Genomic DNA, 23,692 nt, shown 5'->3' with positions numbered 1-23,692 from the left:
CCACCTTACCTGGGGGACACGGCACTGGGGAGCTCGGCTTTGGTTCCAGGACCCAGCTGGGCCAGCCTGTCCACGCTGCCCTCCCTCGTGGCAGCCTCTGCGGGGGCCAGCCGTGAACATGGCTCTTCTGCAGCCAGCTCCTGAGGGCCACACACAATCATGTTGTACACGTCACTCTCCCTGCTCTGCTCCCTGCACCCATGGGTGCCCCCATCCAGGATAAGGCTGGTGGCCCTGCTGGAGAGCCAAGGCTGCAAGGGCCTTAAGGGTGCTGGGCTGCATCTTCTGCAGACCTAACCCTGCTCTCCAGCCCAATCTACTTGTCCCCCCAGCCCTGCTCCCATGCTGGCGGGCACCCCCGGTACCCCAAAAAGCAAGCTGGGGTCTGAGGGAGCTCCAGCCCTATTCCACATCCCATAGCCTGGACTCACCACTGCAGGGATCTCCACCCCTGGCTCCTCCTGCGGTCGCAGCACTCCCGGCTTCCGCTTGTCTGCCTCACCCTGGGGGACATGGAGTGGGGTCAGAGCAGGATGGAGCACCCCGAGCGGGGCAGCTGCCAGCGACCCATGCCTGGCCTCACAGAACACACGCTCCCACAGGGGAGCCCGACGTCCCCCTGGGACCGGCCCCAGAGGATGCCCCCCATCACTAACTGTCTGCCTGCGCTGGGAAAAAGAAGAGGAAAGAAGGGAAGGAGCAGCCCCAGGCAGGTGCTGCGAGGAGCTGTGGTCTCAGAGGGAGCTGCAGGCACTGCGGGGATTCTGGGCTGGCCGGGGAGGGAAGGGGGCAAGAGGTGGTGGTGGTGGTGGTATAACTCACAGGGCTGCCCGACTCTTGATCCTGCCCTTTCTGGCTGTGCAGACTGCCGATCTCAGTCTGGGAACCAGAATGAGAGACTCCCTCAAAGAAACGCCTGCAGAGAAACAGACAGACGAACGGACGGACGGACAGACAGACAGACGGGAGAGAAAAAGGCAGGAATAAGAGAGGAACGAAGTCACCATGATCCCAGTGCACCCCCGCCAGCCTGTCCCAAGCACAAAGCACTGTGGAAAGGTCCCCAGTGGGACACAGGGCCAGACACCCAAGTGTCCGAGCAACTCACAGCCTAGATGCAGACCTGCCAGCAGACCGCCAGACCCACACACCATGGTCTGCTGCAACAATGCTGGGTGCACGGACAGGATGGGGCCACCCCAGACCATCAGGACTAGACCTGTGACCCCAGTGAGTTGGAGGCAGGGTCCCCATCTCCTAGCCAGCAGCAATTTTTCTCTCAGGTGATCCCCCACCACTGCAGTGCAGGGTGAGGAACTGCCACCTTGTCCCATCTCACTGGTATGTGGCGTCTGTCAACACCGCAACTCCAATGTGCTGCTGAGCCTCTCCGCCCCCTCTGCACCACCACAGCTTCCACAGATTTCTGCTGCCTTCCCTTCTGCTCCCCCTTTTCCAGGGAGAACTCATTGCCTGTGACTGCTGCTGCTGCACACTTCCAGCAGCAGCTTCCACCTTCCCTTTCTGCTTTCCCCTTTCCCGAGGCTCTGAAGACCACAGTATTGCACACAGAACCACACCTCAGGTAGCACAGCAGCACAGCAATGTCCTCTTTTATTCCCCAGCACTTAAATTTGCCTTTTTTTAGGTCTCTGAGCTGATGCTTTGGTAGAGCTGCACTGTGCAACTCCAAGGTCCCGTTTCCAAGTCATAATGGTCAACACAGGAACTCCCTTGGGGCAGCAGGACTGGCTCTGACACCACAGTGTGAGCTTCCACCTTTGTTTCCCCTTTTTCCATCCAGTATTTATTTGCCAAGGACCCTCTCCACATCCTGTGGGCTGCTCAAAGACCAGTCTTTAGGAAACAAGCAGGCTCTATCACTGGATCTCACCTGTCAGCTTTCCCAGGACCCTTGCAGCAGCTGCAGCCCATCTGCAATGTGTGACTTTCCTGCAGGAGATCCGAGCTAGCTTCCCTCTAAGCTGTATGTATGTATTTGCTCACTAACTCCCAGGAAAAGTTTCTCCTGATTTGCCTGGTGTGCAGATGGGGATACCAGATTGCAGGTTTCCAGGGACAGCCACAGAGGCTTAGGATATAGAGCAGATTTTCTGTTAGGACTCTGCTAGAGTTTCCATTGTTTTCCACTGTCCTCAGCTGGAGGTATCTGCAGCTTTCTGCAGGATACCTACAGACCTCTGAACATCGTGGCTGCTCCTTTTACTGTCCTTTTAACATGTTTCCTTATTTGTATACAGCACAAGGTGCTGCTAGGCACAACAGTGTTTGTCAGGTTCTTTGCTTTTACTGCTCCTACAAGGATATTTCATCTCAGTAAATGATGGCCCCCACCACAGAGCAGCAATTCAGAAGCAGTGTTTATACACTGGCTGGGGGAAGTCAAGGCTTTATTTTCTTCTCACTGGCTCCATGACCAGCTGCTTCACGACACGTTCATTTACCAAAGCTCCAGGTTTAGAGTTGGAATTGTGCCATTGTGCCCTGGTGAGACATTTTCTCCAGGTCACACAGAGGTAAATGATGTCTCCTGTTATTAACATATTTCAGCTCTCCCCACCTCTCCAATCTCTGCTACGGGATCTCAGGCATTGTCACCACCCTGTACAGTCATTATTCTACACCTGCCTTTTCTCAGCCAGCAATTTCAATCCATACAGACTATGTTAATAACTTAAGAGTCAAACCAGAGAAATATGTATGTTTTCTAATAATTCACTCCCCAATCAGCATCTGTCCCACACACCTCTGTGCTGTCCCAGTAATCCCACCAGAACATGACATACCCCTGGTGCCATTGGCATCTCAAAAAGGTATCTTCATCCCCTCCTTTTTCTTAGTCATTGGATGTGTCTAGATTGTACACACTTGGTCTGGCTTTCAATACCTCATTTAAATGGGGCTGTGTCCCCCTTCCCCATGAAAGCTGTGTCTGTTTCTGTCCTCTCTCACTTGCATTTCAGAAGCTTTCATCCCTAGAGGATATGTCACACTGAGCACAGAGCTCTTCTGCAGCTCTCAGCTTTCCCCGTTCCGCAGTTTAAAGGCTCTCCTATAGACATGATTGAGCCTGAGTCTCAGCAGGTTGAGATTTATGTAAATCCAAGCCCTTCTGCACAGCCTCCTTCTGTTTTCAATAAATTAGCCCCCTCTCCCCCACCCATTTTCCCAGTCATCTATGGAGACATTTGGTCCTTCACCTCTGATCTTCAATCAAAGTCTCTGACTGTTGAGGTCTTACCTAACAGCCTCAGCTCTAGCTCCAGTTTCACCCCAGTGCAGGAGCAGCCTACAGCTGCGTGGCCCCCACAGCTGATCAAAAGAATGGCTATCTATCTGTTCCAAACACCACTGGCTCAATCCAGTGCACCAGCCACTGCTCACCCTTAAGGGCTACTTTAATGCCCTTGCTCCACACAGACCTTCAGTGTCTAGCAAGGCTGTCTATGACAATAAATAAATCCAACATGAGGATCACATCTTGAATTTACAGGCTAGGCTGGAAGGTCATCACCAGCTGATAAGGCTATGCAGGGCCTTGGAACCATGCCGTCTACACTAAAGACCTTAGCAGTCAGCTCCCACATCTCCTTAGAAAAAGTACAGACCCAGTAATGTGACTTCAAGGGGATACACACTCAGCACTGCCAGAAACTGAGGCACTGGAGGGCAAACCAAGCTAGGGACACTTCATGAACAGGCTGAAAACCAGCCCAGGGCCCAATAGGCTGTCCTACCAGAGACAGCAGCAAACACCCAAGGAAGACTGTAACAGCAAGTGCAAGCGCAAACCAGCAGTTCCTCTAGGATGCTCCCCCAATCACCAGATGTTTGCAAGTAGGCACTTGCAGAAGCAGGGCAGGGTCTTATATTTAAACACTCTCAATAGACTTTTACAGTTTACATAGTTTTACATAGTTTGCATACATAAGCCACTAACTGACCACAAAAAGACCTTCCTTTTTCTCCCACAGTGCCTTTGTTTCCTTTGATATCAGACAGACCACGTGAAACTCCTTTTGGAGTCCAAGCAGACCACCTAAGCAGCTCCCCCTTGCTCACATGCCTGCTGTCTCCTTCACAACGACTTGTGGATTTGTGGAAAACATGACTGCTGTCATGTTCCTGTTTCTTCCCCAGTGCCCCATGGGTTCCTGAATCCAGCAGATTTAATTTCAAACAGTTTGCCTGCGGCAGACCAAGTCTGCTACCCCTGCTAAGTACCTTCAGCAGGGATTCCAACTAATCCAAATTATATTTAAATACCGAACTATAGAAATAATAATGACAAGTAAGCTTGGCTTGGCTAGAAGAGACCCAGCACACTGTGAGGCAGCCAAGTAGAAAGACAATAAAAGGCAACTTTCTCACAAAAGGACAGCACGGAAACAGAACAGCCATGAGCAGAGAGGCCAGGTGAATGCAGATCACATGGGAGAAAAGCCTGGTTTCACTGCATGGTCCGCTGGAGACCTCTGTGCCAAGTCAGCAGTGCTTGGCAGAACAAGTCAAGCCACTGGGTGCCTGGGGAATGGGGTGAGGAATATCACTGATGGTTGCTAGTCACATGTCTCCACAAAGGGTCGGAACGCAGCATGAGGATCTCACAGGGACACAAGGACTGGCCTATGCAGTCACATAGTGCTCAAAAGACAGGCATGCTTCAGTGTGGAGAGCCCTGCGAAGGCCAGGACTGCCAGCAGAAAGATATGAGAGCTGGGAACAGTGAGGGCTTAGATCAAGTAGGTACTTTTCCAGCAGATCAGTAAGCATCAGATGCTCGGCTGGCAGGAAATTAAATGAGACTAAATGTGAAGGAAGCTAGTTTTAATGGGCAGTTTTGAGTTTACTAAACAGGATATGCAACCGAGGATCTCAGTGGTGCCAATAGAAGACAGCGATGGGAGTGGAGACAAGACAATGCCTGCATTAGCCCAAGCAACAGAAAGTGTCAGAGGGCATTTCTGCAGGTCCCATAGACCGCGCTGTTGGCTTGTGACTCCCTACAACCCTTACCTCAGTGTGGGCTTGGGTGTGCTGTGCACACTTTCATTGTCCTCAATCTCCGGGCCGCTGTCACTGTTGTTGCACTCTTCCAGGCTGTCATACAGCAAGCCCAGGTCTTCCTCCACCTCCTGGGTCTGGTCTACAGGGTCAGAGTCCAGGACCTGTGGGATCAAGCCCAGAGGGCAATGAAGAGATATGGAGTCACCTGTATGCCAGGCCAGGCACATAAAAGCTCCCTCCCAGCCACGAGGCACACCACAGCACTGTTCCCACCTCAGGGATCCAAATCCAGGCTGTGGAAGAAGCAAGTGACACTGTCATTGGGCCAAAGGAGGGTGCCGTGAGCACGACATCCGAAGCAGTCTCAGACACCCTTCATACTTACTAGGAGTTAAGACACCTGGGAGGACCTTCACGGGCTGTGCTGCACACTCAGTCCAGGCTCCCAGCCAAGGCCAGCTACCCGCAGGCTGATGTTAGCCTGCTCTCATTTGTGAACAGGATTGCCCCTGCAATCCCACCTCCTGGGACAGAGCCAGTCTATGACAGCACCCTTCTTCCCCTGGCCAGTCTCCCCAGCAGGAAGGTGTTTTTTATTTGAGCATGAGGCTCAGGGCTGCCTTCTTGGGGTAGAAGGCTTTGGAAAAGCCAAGGCCTAGTCTGTGGCACACAGTGGTCTCACACCACCTTTGTTAACACCCCTGAGCACCTGCAGCTCATGCCTTGTGCTCCCAGTGAGTGAGAACCAGCACTCTGACACCTACACATCTGCAGGAGACACCACCAGGTGGGACAGCCTTCTCACTTCTTACCTCCTCCGTCACTTTAAACCTCTTCAGCAAAGCCACAAATTTCTGCTTGAAGTTTGGTTGCTAAAACAAAACAAAGAAAGAAAAAAAGATCAGCAAATCTATCAAACCGTGTTCCAAGATGACTAACATACAGGCTACGGTTGCTCTCTTTAACATGCCATCAGCTCCCTTCTGGGTCCACAGGCCCAAGGTCAGCTGTGACCTCCCTTGCTCTTTAAATTTGCTGTAGGATTTGTACTAAATCTGGACTCCACAAGAAACCACTTTAACTGGGAATGAGGGAGGGTGCAAGGACTCAGTCTCTGCTATGGGCTGGAATAGCACTTTCTCTCCATTTATATCCCCTTTCTCCCCAGACCACCTGGTTGAGGAATGCTGCCTTTAAGCAAGAAAAGATAGGGAACAAACTCGGGAAGAGGGTGCCCAGGGACCTACAGGGCTGAAGCAGATGGGGACAAGGAGATGCTTGGAGAGCAGGGGGCTGGCAGGGCAGCTCCCCACTTCTGCTGACAGGCAGAGGAGCTGCTAATGGTTCACCCTTCCTTGTGCCAACCTTCCCCTTCCTCGGAGAGGGAAAGAGAAGAAACTGTCACAGCAGCAGCTCAAAACTGTGTTGTACATAGATCATCACTGATACGAAGCCAGGCTAAACACAGTACAGACTGTGAGCTGGGGTAAAGCTCTGAGCAGCAAGCTAACTCATTAATGGCAAGACGTTTGCCCCTTCTTCTCAGAGCCAAGGGCTCTCTCCCCTGCTCTGCACCAGTGCCAGCATCCCCCCCAAACCCTCCTCCCTCCCAGCAGGAAGGGGAGGAAGTGAATCCCTTCCATCCCTCTGATCACATTGTAAATGCTGATGTTACTCTGGTCATTGATGTGGTTCGGATCATTTTCCTCCTAGCCTTCTTGGTTTTCCTCAAGTCATCCTCTTCATCAAACAGATCCTGCAGGCAAAAGGTCACATCACATCAGAGCAACTCAGAGTGCAGGGAGCAGCATCTCCTAGAAGTTCCCCTCTCCCAAACTTGCCCCCCATTTTGAAAAGCTTTGGTCCACTCTGCTCCCAGAGTTTTGCTTCTCACTTCTCCCACCTCTCTATGCAGCTCCTTCTCCCTCCTTAGCACTGTCCCCCAGTAGACCTTCTTCCCCAGCGCCTTTGCCCTCAGGCCCCTCCAGAGGGACATGTACCGGCAAGATTCAGAGGGGAGACAGTAGCTTTCTGCAACAGTCCTTGTTACAACCTAAAACTCTTCTCTCTGCACTCGCCAGCCTCCCCGGGATCCATGTGTTGTTCTCCTGCTCTCCCCTCTCCAGAGTTAGCTCAGAGGACCCAGCACCTGCGCTCACAAAAAGTGTTCTTCCAGGGATCAGCCTCAACAATACACACAGCTCCCAGGGAGATGGGGCCCTGATGCGTTAACCCCGCACGATGGGACAGGTAATGTGGAAGACCCTGAACAGGGGTTTGTCCCTGTGCTTGATCAGCACGCTACCACAAGTCTTTTTTGGCCTTGAGTGCAAGCACCACAAGGAGAGGACAGCAAACAGCAGTGGCACAGCTCATCACAGAGCTGGGATGGGTCTGCCACCTCTAACTATTTTCAGACCCAGACTGTACTTCTTCCTAAAATCTCTGTTCTCTCTCTGAGAGAGGACAACCTCTGGCCTGTTATCACAGGGAGATGGGAAAGAATCGTGGTGCAAGATAGAAAGGGGTCAGCAGGGGTTTTATGCTGCAGACCAGACAGCCCCAAGAACAGATGGGTGAGACCTATGGCTCTCCAAAGTCCCTTGCCCCACCATGGACTTGATAGCAGTCCACAGTTCTTCCTGCTGTCAGGTGTTGTGACTCTCTGCCCTCTGAAACCATGACAAATGTTTATATGGGAGATGAGAGGGCTCAGGGTGATCAAGACCCTTAACCCCTGACTCTTGCCCCAGAAATGAGACCAGGACATAAGCCACTTTGCCAGGCCTCCCTTACCTGACCCTGCACAGCATCATCACTGGCTTCCTGCTCTGAGGAGAAGCTGTCATCCTCTTCTTCAGAGTAGTTATCAATGTCTGGGGAGCGATCTGAAAGCAGACAGTGCAGATGCCACAGCTAAGCATGACACCTGTCACGGCCCCAGTGAAATGATTGATATTGCTGGCAGGCGCTTGAGGATGCTCTCCGTTACCCATGTCCCGTCCCAAACGCTTGCGTTCAAGTCTGTGATGAGCGCTAACACACCTGAAGCTTTGATTTTAGGACCTGAGGGGACGCTCCCGTCCTCATGGTCAATGGGCTGACTGGACAAAGAGTAGATGCTGATTTCAGCCACTCGGATGTTCACATCCTTCATGTTGCTGTGGAGGCCCAGAAGCTGCCCACCATCCGTCGGGTGCTGCATCACCTAGACAGACAGACAAGCCCCCTGCCAGGGTGACACAATGGCAGCTGGCAGCCCACCCCCTCTGTCTTACAGCTAGACAACAAGCCAGAGCACTCACAGCACCGAGCGCCTGCCAGCCAGCCCAGCTCCCTTCCCAGTGCTGGCACAGGGAGGCCGTGCAAAGCTCCCCTCTATTCCCAGTACCCTGTACCTCGGCCATGTTAATGATGCCCACTGCAAGGGTCTTGTAGCCCAGGATTGTGCGGTTCTTGTATCTCTTCCTCCGTTGCAGCATGATCTGTAGTTTGTTGCCATCTCTCTTGAGGAAGTGTGGGTACTGGGAAGGGAAGCACAGGGAAGATAGCATGAGGGCAGGGCTCAGCGTGACACACAGGTAGAAAACTCTTCCTCAGTGCTGATGTACAGCAAGACCCGACCTGCTGAGCCTTGAGGTGCCCCTCAAAGCCCACCTGCACACCACATCATCCTCCAAATCCCCATGCCCAGCAAAACAACCCCTGGAGCAATGGAGCAGCCAGCCAGCAGCAGGAATCTGTGCTGTTATCATCTGAGCATGGGCAACCACAAGAGGCCCCTCCTCAGAGGCTACCCCCTTCACACTGAGCCCCCAAAGCTGTGCTTGCAGAGAAATGCCAGGTGAGGGGAGCACCAGGGAGCCCAGGGGACCAGGCAACACAAGGTACCTGCAGTGAGAAGGTCAGCTCCAGCTCAGTCTCCATCAGGCCACCAGGCGGGAGGACGTATTCATTTGATCTCAGGACTCGCTTTGAACCCTACAACAAGATTGGTAGACGCACACAGCTAAGCTGGAGCAGCTTGGCCACAGGCTCCACTTGCACCACACACACAAGTCAATGGTGTTGACAGTCCACAAGAAAAAAGCCAGTGCCTTGACTCTGTTCTGTTCCACCTCGCAGACCCACCTTACGCACACCAATCAATGCTTTGCAAAAGCCTGCAGTTTCTCCTGAGCTTCCAAAAGCCCCTTCTCCTTGCCCACCTGCCAGGGAGCACTTGGTCCTCCCAAACCTGCTCTGCTTAATCTGGCTTCTTGCACCTGAAGCCCACCAGACATTGTGGAGGGGGACACTGCTAGAGCCAGAGGGAGCCATGCATCCAGCACCAGCAGGGAAAGGAAAGGGTCCCGACACGCTGCCTAGCCAGGAAAGGGACAGGTCCTGGAGCACATCTCTGCCGCCCAGCAGACAGACCCAGTGCAGACCCCTGCCCAGACACAGCTGGTAAGATGGCTCTGCTGGGACCAAGGCAGGATGTCTCAGGGGAACAGGGATCCCCCCACTTGCCTAGCTTGTGTCTCAGAAAACTCCTCCTTGTCTTTTCCTTGGGCAGTAGTCCTTATCTCTCCATGTATACAAATGTTTATTTTGCCCCAGGAGGACAGTAGGAGGGGCACTCTAACCACGTGCCCACTCCGACTCTTTCCTTTACTTCTGCCCTATCTTTACTATCTCTATGGCTTGGCTGCTGACAGAAACACTGAATGACTTCAGGGATGAAAAATGCTGTCTGCATGCACCAGGCTCTCTTGGTCGCAGGGTGGCACAACGCACAGACCTCCCAAAAGGCCCATGCCCTCTGGCTGTGTCCCTGCAGGGCTGTGGGACCAGCTCCAAGCATAAAATAGCCCATGATGGTTCCTCACTCTCTCCTGCCTCCCTGTGAATGGGCCAGCAAGCTGAGACATTGATTTAGGGAGGCAACAGGATAGGCCAGTACAGCTGTTCTTGCAAATCAGTTACCATTGGTTTTGTGAGCCCTCCTTAATTTAAACTGTGGACTAGCAAGCAGATGGGTCAAAGCTAACCAAATAGGCACAGCAGTTAAAAGGAACTAGGTCCCACCTCATATATGTTGCCCCTTCCTTCCCAGGACCTCACTGCATCCCCACACGCTTCCCAGCTTGGTCCTGACAGATGCCTTGGCCAGCAGGATCCTAAGTTGGCCATGGCCAGAGACCCTTCGGCAACTTAGGCAAATCCTAGATTTGGCTGACGCTAGGTGAGGTTAGAGCCCCCAGCTCTTCATCTCCACTGCAATTTGGACAGCAGCCCCAGAATTCATGACAGGAGCATGCAGGTGGCACCATAAAGGAGACCACAGCTACATCCCCTCTGCAATCAAAGAGAATGACAATGGGCACAGGCATGTTTCAGCACCCAGTGAGGACCAAGGAAGCTTGCTGATGGGAACTTCAGCAGGGTCCAGCAAGCCTGGGCAACGCTGATATAAGGCCTTTCTTGCACCTCTTGCATGCTGGTGTTACCCATGCTAGCAAGGAAAAAAACCAAACAACCTATAGAAGGGAGGCAAGAAAGGCCTCCATGTTTTGCAATGATGCAGCATTACAGTTCTCACTGACACCGACCAAAGACAAGCTCTAGTGAAACGGTCTTCAGTTTTCAAGAGGCCAAGTCTGAGCTGTCTGCAACACTGATCCCAGCGACTGTGCTGGGAGTAAGGCTTTCCTGTGAAACCTTTTCCTAAAACTGAAAAGAGGCAGTGGAGCTCATCCCCTTCACCATCTGTGAGCTTTCCTGGCCAAGAATGCACTGACTCTTCCTTCCTGAACTCTTCTTTAATAAGAGATGATAAGTGGTTACTACGACAGTGACCGTTTACTTTAGCACATTTACCATTTGCTGTTTGTTGCAGAGAGATTATCCACCAAAGATTCGTTCTTTCATCAAACACACATACTGGTGCAATTATTCCTCCTGAAGATGCTATTTCTGGGGACAGAGTTACAGCAAAGGAAAAGGTGAGGATAGCCTGGGTGGTGCATCCAGCGAGTGAAGGTTTCATAAACATTGCTGTCCTGTGTGATAGTGTCATTTACCACTATAGAAGTTACACACCCAGCTCCAATGCTAGACGTTGGCCCTCGGTGAAATGCCAGTGCACATCCACGTGGCATTGCAAGGACTGCGACAAAGGCTGGCTCATTATCACAATGCAAGCAGAAGGGAGCAGCAGCGGTGCTCAGAGACCCCTAAACAGCAGCACTTTTTAGGTCCAGGCCAGTTCTTTATGGGTGCAATGACCTGGCTGAGCTCAAGCCCCTAGGAGATACCTGGCCTGTGGGGTCACTTGAAGGGAGGAAGATCATAATGTCTAAGCTCGGAGGACCAGCTCCCAGGGCATCATGGAGCATAGCACTTCAGACATGGGGTAGAAAAAGGGCTAGACAAATGCGTGAGGTACAGGCCTCTCAGCACGGCAAAGCCACTACCTAAAGCTCAAGTTCAGCCTGCAAGGTACGCTAGGTTTCATGAAATGGATGGCACTCACATATCGAGTAGGAAACACTAGATCACCTTCAGGAGCAAACCACAACCCAGCAGAAACTAGCATTGCTCCAATGAAACAGATTAGAAACTAGCATCTGGGGGCCTACCTGCCTATCAGCAACAGGGAGTTAAGAACAATTTGGGATTTCCAGTAAGGTCAACACAAACTTCATGAAGTTCAACAAAGGCAAAAGCAAAGTCTGTCCCTAGGACATCCCACAACTTTGCTGCCTGGAAAGAACCCCAGGCAGCAGGACAAGCTCTGCAGAAAGGGCCGGGGGGGATTCTGGGGGACGTCAAGGTAACCCTACATCGGCAGCATGCCCTATTGCAGCAATGACACCAATCTTGGCCTCAGCAAATGTGCAGGCAGAGAAAAGGGATTCATCCCCTCTGTTCAGCACTGATGACACCACAACTGGATTCCAGAGCCAGTTTGGGCTCTAGAAGAGAAGTTTGGGCTCTGTCAGTAGAAGACAGACATTGACAAAGTGCAGCAAGTCCCGCAGAAGACATCAGGATAGTCAGGGGCTGGAGCACAGGACATACGAGGAGAGGCCAAGTAAGCTGGGTTTGTTCAGCTGGTAAAAGAGTGGGTGAAGTGGTACTTAACAGCTGCCTACAGACACTTAGCAGGAGGGTGCAGAGAAGACAGAAGCGAACTCCTCTCAGAGGTGCACAGGGACAGAGTGAGAGGCAAGGGGGGTGAGCTGGAACATGGGAAATTACTATTAGATGTTGGGGTTTTCTTTTTTTTTTCTCTATGAGTACAGTCAAACCTTGGGACAGGACACGGAAAGACCAACGATTCTCCATCCCTTGACAAACTCAAACCTCCACTGGACATGGCCTTGAGCACTTGATGTAGCTCAGCTATTCTGCAATTCGAGTAATATCAGGCAAGACCAATTTCTCAGCGGAACAGTTGAGTATCGCCATCAGTACTACAGGAAAACTTAACATCAGACTGTTACAGTGAAGATCATGACAAAGACTGTCAAGGAAGTGAAAAGCAATAGGGAGAGCTTGTGGTCACAGAAATATACACAGGAGCTTTCACTACGATACACAGGCACATGATACCCAGGTCTGGTTTGCAAGGTACAATCCCCAATTTCAGGTATAAATCTGTCCTGATGGGTCTTGTTTAAAGCACAGGGTTGAGGCTAGAAGAGCATACTAAGCCTGGAAAAGGAGAGAGAACTAACATAGTATGGGAGACCAGACCAAGGCAGACAGCAAAGCACTACCCAGAATTCAAGCTAAAGGTGCACTTGGGAGAGAATAGCCCATCAAATATCATCAGCAAATTTAGTTATTTAGGCGGTAGCTGGGATTACTCAGGCAGGAGTGGAAAATCCTACAAGTGGTTGCAAAAAAATTAGAAACAAAGCATGAGTGTGGTCTAGACAGAAAACTCTGCATGTACCTTCCATGCATAGCAAGAAGGACCAAAAAAATCCAAGTTCCTGCAGGGAGCAGGGCCAGGGCAGCAGGCAGGCCTGGCAGAGGCAAACGAGCTCCTCAGCCTGGCCTATTCTTTAGCACACGTTCTGGTTTGCTACGTAGGGGCTGCCAGCATCATCCCTCTACAGCAGCACCAAGAGTCCAACCTGAGTCACAGCCACATTCTGCAAGCAGCTGCAGGAGGATCTGCACCCCTCCCACAGCACCTGTCACAGAAGCTGAAAGTTCTGGGGGTGCTGGGGCTTGTTTTCTTCTTTCTTTGATTGTTTCCTCTATTCACAGCTCAAGAGTGGGTGTTTCTGAATTATAGTAAGTCTCTCTGCTGAGAGGGAGCACCATGCTTCCCTTCACACCATAATCAGTTACAATGCCAAGACAGATAGCTGCACCTTTACGGAGCTGAGCCAGGCACACTTGAATCTCTTAATACCATGCTGAACAATATACAGAAGGAAATGCTCTATGACATTTCCAGTCTGTTAAAGCAAATAATGAGGGATAAGGGTTTAAAAACCATTCAAGTGATACAAGTTCCCTTTTTCACAGTCGTTCAGACTTTATCTCACTGGAAGCCACTGAATGTTAAATATTCAAATCACCTCTGGGAAATGGGTATGTTCTGTAGACATAGAAAACTCCCTTAGTCCTTTGACAGCAGTCAAAGTTTCACATGAAGGAGCAGGCAACAGCTCGTGCCACACTCGGAAGCTGCCTTTTAAGACCAGAAGGGCACGATCACTGCGAGGAGGAGATCAGATATTCTAGACAGGCTTACACTGTCCTTTGGGTCACGTACATTCATTGAGCAGAGTGTCTCCAGCACTGGGGCTGTTGTCTTAGTGCCAGCCCCACTCAGGCAGGATCAGAGCTCCGTATCCATGCAACCTGCCTTTCAGAGGAGCAACTTCCTAACAGGCAATTTCCTTAACCCAACAGAGCTACTACTGAAAAGAAAATATAGCTCCCCTTTCCACTAGTCCCCAGCTGCCCCCCTTGGGAACTTACAGGTCCTCCACAAGTTACATGCATCAGCTGTTTCCATCCAAAAGATGGAGATGGCAACACTCACTGAGCAGCCTTCAAACAGCTTCTTGCTAGCGTGACTCATCTGTTACCTAGGAGAGGAGCAGGAGGGATGGATCCATCTGAGGCCATTCTGTAGGCAGGCTGCGCTGAAGCTGCCTACAGCTTCCATCTGCCTTCCAGGAAGGCTCAGCAGTCCCCGACCCTGCCTTTCACCAGGCAGGTGAAAGCAGCCTGGGGACACACACAAATCCATCCCACTCCTACAATGGGTGTCAAGCCACAGGGTAATGTGGGCAGAAGCATTCTCCTCCAGTTTCCTTCAGCTTCGCAGGTAGCCTACACCAGCACGCAGCCACGGGTATGTGGCCACTCAGAGAGGAGGTGACCATGTTTAAATTAATACCCTGAATGCAGCCTCCGTTCCCTGGCAGGGAAAGGAGGGAGCACTGCAGTGAAGAGCCCCTGTGGCCTCAAATAGTCACTGCTGAGGTCTGTTAATTTCTTTTGCCAACAGGGTGCAAGGCTGGCGTGTGGCAGGGATGGAAGTGATCTGTCTTAAAGAGCTGGAGTCCCACTGCACAGCCTCTTTCAATCTCACATTTGCAGTGCATGAGAGAAGGGGCAGCTGAGGACATACATGCTCAGCACATGGCAGTCCCAGCATAAGGGGAGCTGCACAGGAACCTGAGGTTCCCCGGTCCAGAGAAGCACAGACATCTTGGGCCGGCAGCGCAGGAGGTAAAAGGAATGAGGGACCAGCCTAGCTGTCCCCACCATGTGGGACCCACAGCCCCCAGTTTGCTCCCAGCCCTCCAGTCCTGTGCTGTTGGCACCTGTGGCCCAGCCTTGATTGCTGCCGCAATACGAGGGGCCAGGCAGCTCTCTCCTGCCCAGGTTGTTCCCTTGCTAAGGCCTCCACCAAAGGAGCACAGGTCTCGGGGGTGTCGGGGCTGAAAGCCCAGTGCATTCAGCTCTCCTGAATGGCACCATACACACAGGCCAGCAAAGTGGGACACTGACTAATAGTGTGTGGAGGACAGCGTCCTCCTGCTGTCCTCACTCGAGTCCCTGGGTTTCACACATTTCGCTTTCAGTTCCTTCTGTGCAAGTGAATCAGGTCTGCCATGAAGGCAAACCCCAGCTCCCAGAGCTCCACTAATACTGCAGCTTCCAGCACTAATCCAGGATTTAGATCCTAATGTGTACGGCACAAAGAGCTCTGTGGGAGTGCAAAGCTGCTGAGCTCCCGCCCCACGGTGCTTTCAATGGGATCAGCAGCTTTTCTGCTAGCTGACAAGAACGAAAGAAGGACACCAGCATCCTAGCTGGGTTGGGGGAGCTGTGGTGAGGACAGTATGCTCAAGAGGCATCTTGCTTCCATGGTGTGCTTTGGCAAGTGGAAAGGATGTGCCTGCACCCACAGGGACCCATCTCTTCACCACCAGCTGCAGAGAGGGAGGGGGGAGAATCGCACATACCAGGATGGAGGCAAATTCCCTCTCCCCTTGGTGACAAAGATCCTCTCCCCTCCCTTCTGCCCGGTTCAGAGTAGAGGCACCAGGCCTAGCAGGGATGCACAGAGAAAGGGAGGGGACAGCAGAGGCAGCAGTGAGATCAGACAGGGTGCAAATGTCAGCAGAAGTCATGCACAGAGCCACTGATCCCTTGCACGCTTTCTTCCCTTCCTACCCTTCAGTCCCCATGGCAGGGATCTGTATGGAGGGCACTGCCAGAAACCACCCAGCACTGAGCCTGTCTAAGGGGTCAGGAGCGGTGGGGTAGGGGATGCCAAACTCCGAACAGCAGCTCAAGAGGCGGGCCTTGGCTGAGGCAGGCAGGGAAGCAAGACGCACTCTGTCCCAGTACAGAGGCCTAACCAAATTCATCGCTGATACAAACCAGCACCAGGCAGCTTGCTGCTGTCGCTGGGGCATCATTCCCACCTGCCTGAGAGCCAAAATCTCCCTAGGGGCTAACGAAGACCGAAGCAAGAGGTTGGCACAAGGCAAGGGACATGCAGACCAGCACTTCACAGAGGGCACAAGGATGGGCTTGCTGCCATCAGGCAGCAGCAAGGAGAGGAGCCTACCTGAATCTTCACAGCGATAAGCACAGAGCTCAGCTCTTTGTCCAGCTCTTTCAGCACCGTGAGTTTCTTCAGGCGCAGACTGCAGAGCCTGTAAGACAGAGAGAATGGGACACATTCAGGCACCACCATCCCTGGGGCCCTGCCACATGGTACCCGGTGCTCGGAAGGCAGCCTGGATGCTTGGCCCAGCCGCAGGCACACGCTTGGCCGAGGAACACTGGCATTCACGCGCCACCGAGACAGCCCATTGGGGAAAAAAGGAAAGAAGGAAAATTAACAGAGCTAAAGCAGGCTTAAGGGATTAGCATGCAACAGGAAGTCCAACAGCAGGCCATGTGGTAAAGAGATCCCTTCCCAAGTAGAGCTGTTGCCAGCTCTGCTTAAACCTACCTTGGCCACAGTGCTGTTTATTTATAAACCAAAGCACTTAAATCCACTCTTATCCTGGACTTAGTTAAGGCAAATGTTCCCATGCAGACATCACAACTCAGCTCTTCTTTTGCACAGTACCACACAGAGCTGACTTGGGAAGCTGGGAGGCAGCAGCCCCGCGGGAAGCCTCATAGAGCAGAGCCACCCTGACAACCTCAAATCCTGGGGACTCAGTATGGTAAGTGGCACTTCCAGGAAAAACCCATGAAGGAGCCTGAGGCTGAGCGAGAAGAGCTACTTTTGCTGCTAGAAGCATTAGTCAGTGCCTGTGAGACAGCCAGCCACCCCGACCTCCTGCATAGAAGCCTGCAGCAAGACTCCCACGGAGACTACTTGCAAGGAAAACTATGTGTCAGGGAACCCAGGCCAGACACGTTTTTACAAGCAACACTGGTACTCTCATGTTTTGCAAGCTAGCCTCTGTGCTCCACGCTCAATGACTGCATTGCTGCAGCCAGTGGTACCCAGGACTTTTGTGGATACCAGTGTGCTGTACCTGAGATTTAGGCCACCCTTCCTGAAGAACAGATGGGCTACTACCAAATACCTTTCTGTCTGACACACTGTGCTCTGAGGGCCAAATCTATTCCTCCTTGCCTTTTTTTTTTTTTTTTTAGAAGGGAAAAAACCCCCTGCTCTTGCTATGCTAATGTACAGCAACAGTGTAGAACAGCCCAGAGGTGGAATGATCCTGGAAAGGGAAAGACAGACAGCCATATTGCAGGACAGGTTTAGCGCTTAGCAAGCACGTACCTCCTACCATGCCCCTGCCCTCCCTGCTAAAATTATTTTAGCTTGTGCACAAGGTTTGCTGGACTGTGACTGTAACCCTGCTGCTCTGTCCTTTGTGTTTGGATAGCAGGGCATGGTGGAGACCAGAAGTCAGGAAGCTGGGAGCGCAGGCAAGCTCTGTCTGCCTCTTTGCCAGATGGCCTGGATTCCTTCAGCCAAAGCCCAGGGCTGCAGCCCCCTAAGCCCTCGTATCCTGTGCACCCCAGCACTGCAAGCAGTGATTCCATCTCTGTCCACCCTTCTCCTCCGAGCCTCCGCTTGTAGGAAGGGAGAAATCTTATCATCTAGGGCAGGCTTCTTGCTCCCCAGAAATACTTAGGCAAGGTTAGGAGTGAGCTGGTGGGGAATGTGGCCAAAGACAAAGAGGCCACCTCTAGGGCAGGGAGGGCAGGACTGAGTGCTAGCCAGAAGGATGGGGTACAGCAACTACACTAGATGTACTAAGGAAAAGCTTGCAAAGAGGCTAAGCTTAGCTAACACCATCACTAACCAGTGCTAACTTTGAGTGTCCCTAGTCCCTAGGCAAGCCACAGAGAAGAATGAGGCTTGAATGTATATGACAAGGCTAGAACATCTACTCAAATTTTCCATACAGCACTGATCTAGTCATGATAGTTACCTGCATGGAAAAGTTATCTCCAAAAGATTAAAACTTCCGTAAGGCTATTCAGTCTTAATCTGAGGATATTGAAAGATTATAATTCTACCTGGCAGTTGTTCTCACTGTAAAAACACGCTCCTTATCCAAACTAATCCACTCATTAGCTCTTCATGCTCCTCTCTGAGGCACTCAGGAGTCCTGTCAGTACCTGGTATTTTTCCTCAGGGAAGACTAAGTGCATACTGATCAGCTCTGCCCACTTGGGCAGCTCTTTTATCTCTGATAAGGCACTTCAAAGCTTGTTTCCTCTCTTTCTACCCCTCTCCAGTTTTCAAGATCTCTTTTACACAGTGGGAGACCCTGTATTCTGCCCCTGGTCCTTCCCGTACCACATGTAGGAAGGTGGTTACCCCCTTCCACCCTCTGCTCTTCACCCCCTGCAGCACTCAAAGACCTCACTAGCTCAGGTATAGCTTGTACCCTGCAACTCCAACCCCTTCTCAAAACAGTGCTTTCTAAAATACCACTATCCTTCCCACATTGATTAGCACACATGTTCGGGAGTCTAAGCATACTTACTTGCAGCACAAGAGCACACAATTTTTAAAAAGGTGCTCCCTGGCAGCTTGGCTGTCCCTGATTACCCTCTTTTGATCTGTTACTTAACCAATCCCTGCATCACCCAGATTTGTGTCACTGCTGGGTGTTTAGCGCCAGTACTGGACAGCAGTGGGTCTCTCACTAATCCGTGCAGATCTCTATAGGACAAGATCGATCCACAGTGATCAAAACGGTACACCTCTCTGAACACTTCAGCCAAATCCCACAACAACTACCCCGTGGTCTTGTCCAGAACTGATCACTGTGCGATCCCCCCAAGTCACTGAACTTTTTGGTAGATAAGTTATACAACTGGATCTACTTGCTCATATAATTAAAAAGAATAAGTAGGAACTGCTCTTGAGCTGTGGAACTACCTCAAGGACTTCCTCTATACCGAGTTGTGGTGAACATGACCGTGTAACACTCTGAAAGCAACAGTGACTGACAGCAGTGAGGAAAATGAGCTCCAACAGGACAGTCTGACAGCATGCTGCAACTCCAGTACTCCTACACTCCACTACTGGTCATTTACTGGTGAGATGTACTCACCATTTCCTGGTATTATCTTCAAAAATGCTGCCTTCTTTCCATCACTAACTGGGATGGTCAGTCAGCCAAAAATCCCCTTTCCTGATCATGGCTTTTTAAACGTGTAACAAAATAAAGCAGCTCCTACTTTTCACTCATTCTGCTCTTCCTCCTTATTCAACCTGGTACCAAGCAGGAGCACACACCCCACCACGGCTGCTGGCTGAGGAGGTACACTGAGCAGGCATGGTACATTTTTTCTGCTGCCACCCTGGGCTGTTCAGTGCTTGGCTTACTGACCACTGGTGAGTGACAGCTCATTCTCTGGGCAGGATTATTTTCCTGAACATTTGCACTGATTTCTTCAAGTGGCAGCAGCCAGGTTCCCTGGCTTTTGCCTGTAGCTCCCATGCCACCCACAAATGTTGGAGCACATCCACCTTACCAAGCACTGGCCCTCCACGCCCCCGTGTCAACACCACTGCCCTTACCAGATGCACAGTCGTGGGCTAAACCTTCAATAGCAGCCGTTTAGCAGCTCCTCAATATTTTTCCTGACTTTGACAGCTCAGGTTTGCCTTTCAAGGTGATCTCCACCTCTGAGACTGGACTTCTGGAGAGATGCCAGATGTTCAGTGGGGCTCACAAGCTACAGGACACTCCTGCACCCCTGGTCAGTTGTTGTGCAGCACCTATTTCCTACAAAACTTCCCACTAGATGGCAGAGGGCAGCCAGCCAGGACCAGACACCCCAGGCGAAGGGCATGCCCTACAGCTCATCCTCCTGACTGGCTAGCCACCTAGAGCAGTTTGTAAAAGCAGCTTTACCTCCTCTGATCAGATGGGTGTCCAGCCTTACAGCTCACCTCTGATAGTGGCCAAAGCAGGTGCTAAGGGAAGACCACACAAACGGGATGCGAGCATTGAGATACTGCCTGGAATGCATTCTCAGCCACAGCTTTCTGAAGTCAAGATTCTCCCTAGGCAGTAAGTGATGTATGCACGAGACACCACTGATGCATGCAGAGGGGAGGAGAGACCTACTCTACTTTCAGAAACCAAGTCCCTGTTGCCAGCAAACAGAAGCGATGAACTGGGACAGCAGCAGGTTCTCCATCAGGATGGGTAGGTGTGCCAATTACATGCTTTAAGATGAACTGGGATGAAAGCCGATGGCAGCCTGCTTTGAGAGCTTCCCCAAGGGAAAGTGTGACAGAGAACTCAAGGCTTGCTAGCACACTCTTGCCTCTCTGCCCTCAAGCAACTGCAGCTGCTGCAATCTGGGAAGGACAAGTAAAGCAAGCTGCACTGAAATGGTGTAACACAGTAGGATGCAGAGGCTAAAAGGCCGTGACAACACCCTCCTGGGGCCGCCAAGGAAAGAGCTAGGGCCAGGGCCATGAAATGCCTGCTGTGTATTAGGTCCCCCAGCTGAGCTACACAAGGTGGTGTGCAGCACAACAGCCCTGGTGCTGAGCAGCAATCCTCCCCTTGCCACGAGAGGGGCATTTTGGCTCCCCACCACCCTGGCTGACAGCAACTTGCTACAAATAGCAAATCTCTGCCTTGCTGCTGGATCCAGAGCAGACCTCTGTTACTGCAAATTGCAGTAGGTTTGACTCATCCCAATTCCCAAGTGACTTTCCCAAAGGAAACCCCAAAGCATGAGGGACAGGAAGACAAAACATCCCAGGTTGCTGCGTCGCTTCATTTCCTGTAAAAGCATTTCACAGCTTATGGCTCTGCCTGCCTTAGGAAATCCAGACTGTTTTCTCATGTGACTATTTATTCCTGGTTGCCTCCATCATCCTACCTCCTTCCAAGTGCCTCCAGACAGACCAAACCCAAGGCCAAAGCTCAGACATTCTGTTGGACCAGCTAACACTCATCTTCCTCTGAGGGTTATAACAGCAAAGGAACATAAAGCCCATGCTGAGAAGGAGTTCCTTCTCCCCACAGCAGCAAGTTGGCCACACTACATGGGAGGAGGACAGAGGGCAAAGACATGCTGGGAACAGTCAGTGTTGGCAGGGTATACATTACCAAGAGCAAGACGGCATCCTCAGTCAGGACAAATGGGAGGCAAAGGGAAGAAAACAGAGTCCTGCAAGTAGATATGTCCACCTTTCCTTGTCTTCATGGCTGGCTGCTCGCAGCTGCCCAGAGTCCTCCTTACAGCCTTGTGTCCTGGTTAGCTCATGCCCCCTGCGATGGCCATTCAAGACAGACTGCAGCCTCTGTTCAAAGAGGCTAGTACAGGCCTTGCCAGTGTAACACATTAAATGGGACCTCAGCACCACTGTACTGAATTGGAGCACCTCATTCTTTCATTTTTCCTATCCTCACAGGAGAGAAAGCCCACCCCAACAGCCCCCGCTGCTCTCAACTGACTAGGCAGTCCATTCTTAACCGCATCAAACCACCATGTCACTCTGTATGTATGTTTATCAGGCATGCCCCGCTCCAATCAGCCCTTGGAAGAGTGCCTAACTCTTTAATCCCTGGGCAGATGACCTCAGAACAGCTCTGGTTTGGTCAGTGACTTGCCCTTGAGCTTGCTGCACCCAGCCGCTCTATTAAACACACTCTCAAGCGGCTTTCCCACTGCAGGGATCATACATGGATGGGTCTGCCCAGGAGCTCTGACTGCCACCCAGAGGCCTCCCGGGAATAGCCTGCTCTCCATCACAAACTCTTAGCTCTCCTCTGTGTTCAGATATATATTTCATAGTATTGCAATACCACCGAGATGGCACAGCCACCCACAACAGATGCACGGGAAAGAACAGGTCACAACCCAAAGAGATACGACAGTTAGGACAAGGCATAGCAGACATACCAGGCTGGGTCAAAGGCACCTACAAGATAAGGAGGCTCAGAGAAAGGACAAAAACATTGACAGACCGTGTGGATTTCTCAGCCAGCAGCAGTGGCTACTAGTGATCAGAAACAGCTATCAGAGCTGCTTGCTACCTGTGTGAAAGCAGTCAGGTGTGAAGGAGGATCAAGCACAGCCAGGTAATAGATTCATTGACAAATGGATTTTGTCTGGAGGACAGAAGATTCACTCAGCATTACAGAGGAGATGTTGGATTTATCTAGGAGAATAGCAAAATCTTTCTAAATACCTAACATGATGTGCAAAATCGTTCTCTTTCCCAGGGCTTTCAAAACTGATATCCGATAGCTGTAGCCAAACTGTAGCCAAAACTGTTCTTAGACCAGCCATTATGTTTCCCTCACAGGGTTTTAACAGGTTATGCTTTTGAAACAGCCTTGCTAAAATAGATCAGCCAAAATGCACTATTGAACATACACCAGCCCTAAAAACAGTGAGTCACAAGAAGACAGGCAGATAGACCAACAGCAGTGCTGTGCTCAGGATGCATAGTACTTTTCTTTCCAAAAAGCTACATCTACTACAGGCTTTCAGCTGCTTTTGTGCTGCCAAAGCATTCACATGCAGGCTGTGCACATGGAAGAAAATCTGAACTACTCATAACACTGCATTTCTAATGAAAAAAATGGCTGTTCAGAACAAGAGCTAATATCAAGACCCCTCTGCTCATTTGCTACCCATGGCGTAGTGAGGAAGGGTGCGCTGTTCCAAGCAGCAGGACAAAGAAGCAGAGGCACAAGGTTGTATGGCTTCTTCAGAGCCCTTATAGAGATCATGGCATCCCAAATCAGGATAGAGCAGGCTTGGCTGCAGTGGAAAAACAGCTCTCACACAAATGCTTGGCCAAGGCTATATACCAAATCAGGGAGTATTCCCTGTTCTCCAGCATCCCCACTAAGCACAGACAGCAGTGATACCCTCAACACAGCGAAGCTGCCCAGGATTCCCACTGGTCAAGCCTGCAGCTGACTACTCCAGAGCATGTGTACTTTCCTTCTCGAGGCTGCTGAGCCGTCCTGAGGTTTGGACGTGCCTCATCACATGGGCAAGCATGTGCCAGCATCCCTCCAAGCAAATTGCTTCTGAACAAGACAAATGCTGCTTTCTCAGACCAATGCAAATGTAATAGTGGAGGTAAGTCAAAGATAAGCCTACGAGATGAAATGCTCCCTTCCTATTCCCAGGCAGATTTCTCTAAGCACAGCTGTCCTTTGCAGGCTCCGTAGCTACAGACAGCTCCACAGTTTCAGACTCAGCAATCGAGGCAGCCTTGAAAGGAAGTGGACCACTCTGGTCCACTAGCTGTTTGCGTTATGGACTTGTGTCTAGGGCACAAGTGCTTGCTGCTATGCTCATTTCCAGGATAGCTCACTGTGGGACACTGTACACAGCAGACAAAGAGATAGCTAAAGTCAATATATAACCTGAATGCCACCTCCTGACCTGAGTGAGGACTGCTTCTTCCTGAGAAATGCTACCTCCTGACCCATCCCTGTTGTGGACTGAGAGCTCCCACGTGCTTTGCCACCCTGGAAAGCAAATTGCATGCATCCTTCCTACCCTGATCTCAGGGGTCATTCCTGCCAACGTGGCTAGTCCCACTGTGGGAGGAAAAAGCAGCTGCTGCTGTGGCACCAGGCCTACCCAGCACCACAAATTCCCAGGCAGGATGAGCACTGCTTGCGTATGCAGCCAGCACAGAACCTGGGCA

At 51.3% G+C, this 23,692-nt stretch overlaps 1 protein-coding gene across 6 annotated transcripts in view; it reads right to left on the bottom strand.

The window, feature by feature from the left end:
* Positions 1 to 23,692, bottom strand: part of LOC126052589 (phosphofurin acidic cluster sorting protein 1-like) — a 69,497-nt gene that overhangs the window by 5,770 nt on the left and 40,035 nt on the right. For 5 of the 6 annotated variants that reach the window (XM_049833466.1, XM_049833467.1, XM_049833470.1 and 2 more), the window contains exons 2-12: positions 16,127 to 16,214; positions 8,920 to 9,009; positions 8,427 to 8,552; positions 8,074 to 8,236; positions 7,825 to 7,916; positions 6,704 to 6,784; positions 5,841 to 5,900; positions 5,038 to 5,189; positions 823 to 916; positions 432 to 503; positions 10 to 140 (exon numbers count right to left, since the gene is read on the bottom strand). In XM_049833466.1, coding sequence (XP_049689423.1) covers positions 10 to 140; positions 432 to 503; positions 823 to 916; positions 5,038 to 5,189; positions 5,841 to 5,900; positions 6,704 to 6,784; positions 7,825 to 7,916; positions 8,074 to 8,236; positions 8,427 to 8,552; positions 8,920 to 9,009; positions 16,127 to 16,214 — 1,149 coding nt within the window. Of the gene's footprint in view, positions 1 to 9; positions 141 to 431; positions 504 to 822; positions 917 to 5,037; positions 5,190 to 5,840; positions 5,901 to 6,703; positions 6,785 to 7,824; positions 7,917 to 8,073; positions 8,237 to 8,426; positions 8,553 to 8,919; positions 9,010 to 16,126; positions 16,215 to 21,125; positions 21,250 to 23,692 lie in introns of those variants that run through there. The other variant, XM_049833469.1, reaches the window with a different exon arrangement.

This window comes from Accipiter gentilis, chromosome 30, assembly GCF_929443795.1.
Source record: "Accipiter gentilis chromosome 30, bAccGen1.1, whole genome shotgun sequence".
NCBI classification, from domain to species: domain Eukaryota; kingdom Metazoa; phylum Chordata; class Aves; order Accipitriformes; family Accipitridae; genus Astur; species Astur gentilis.
The sequence above is the reverse complement of the archived record's forward strand: the minus strand, read 5'-3'. Positions and strand labels throughout refer to the sequence as shown.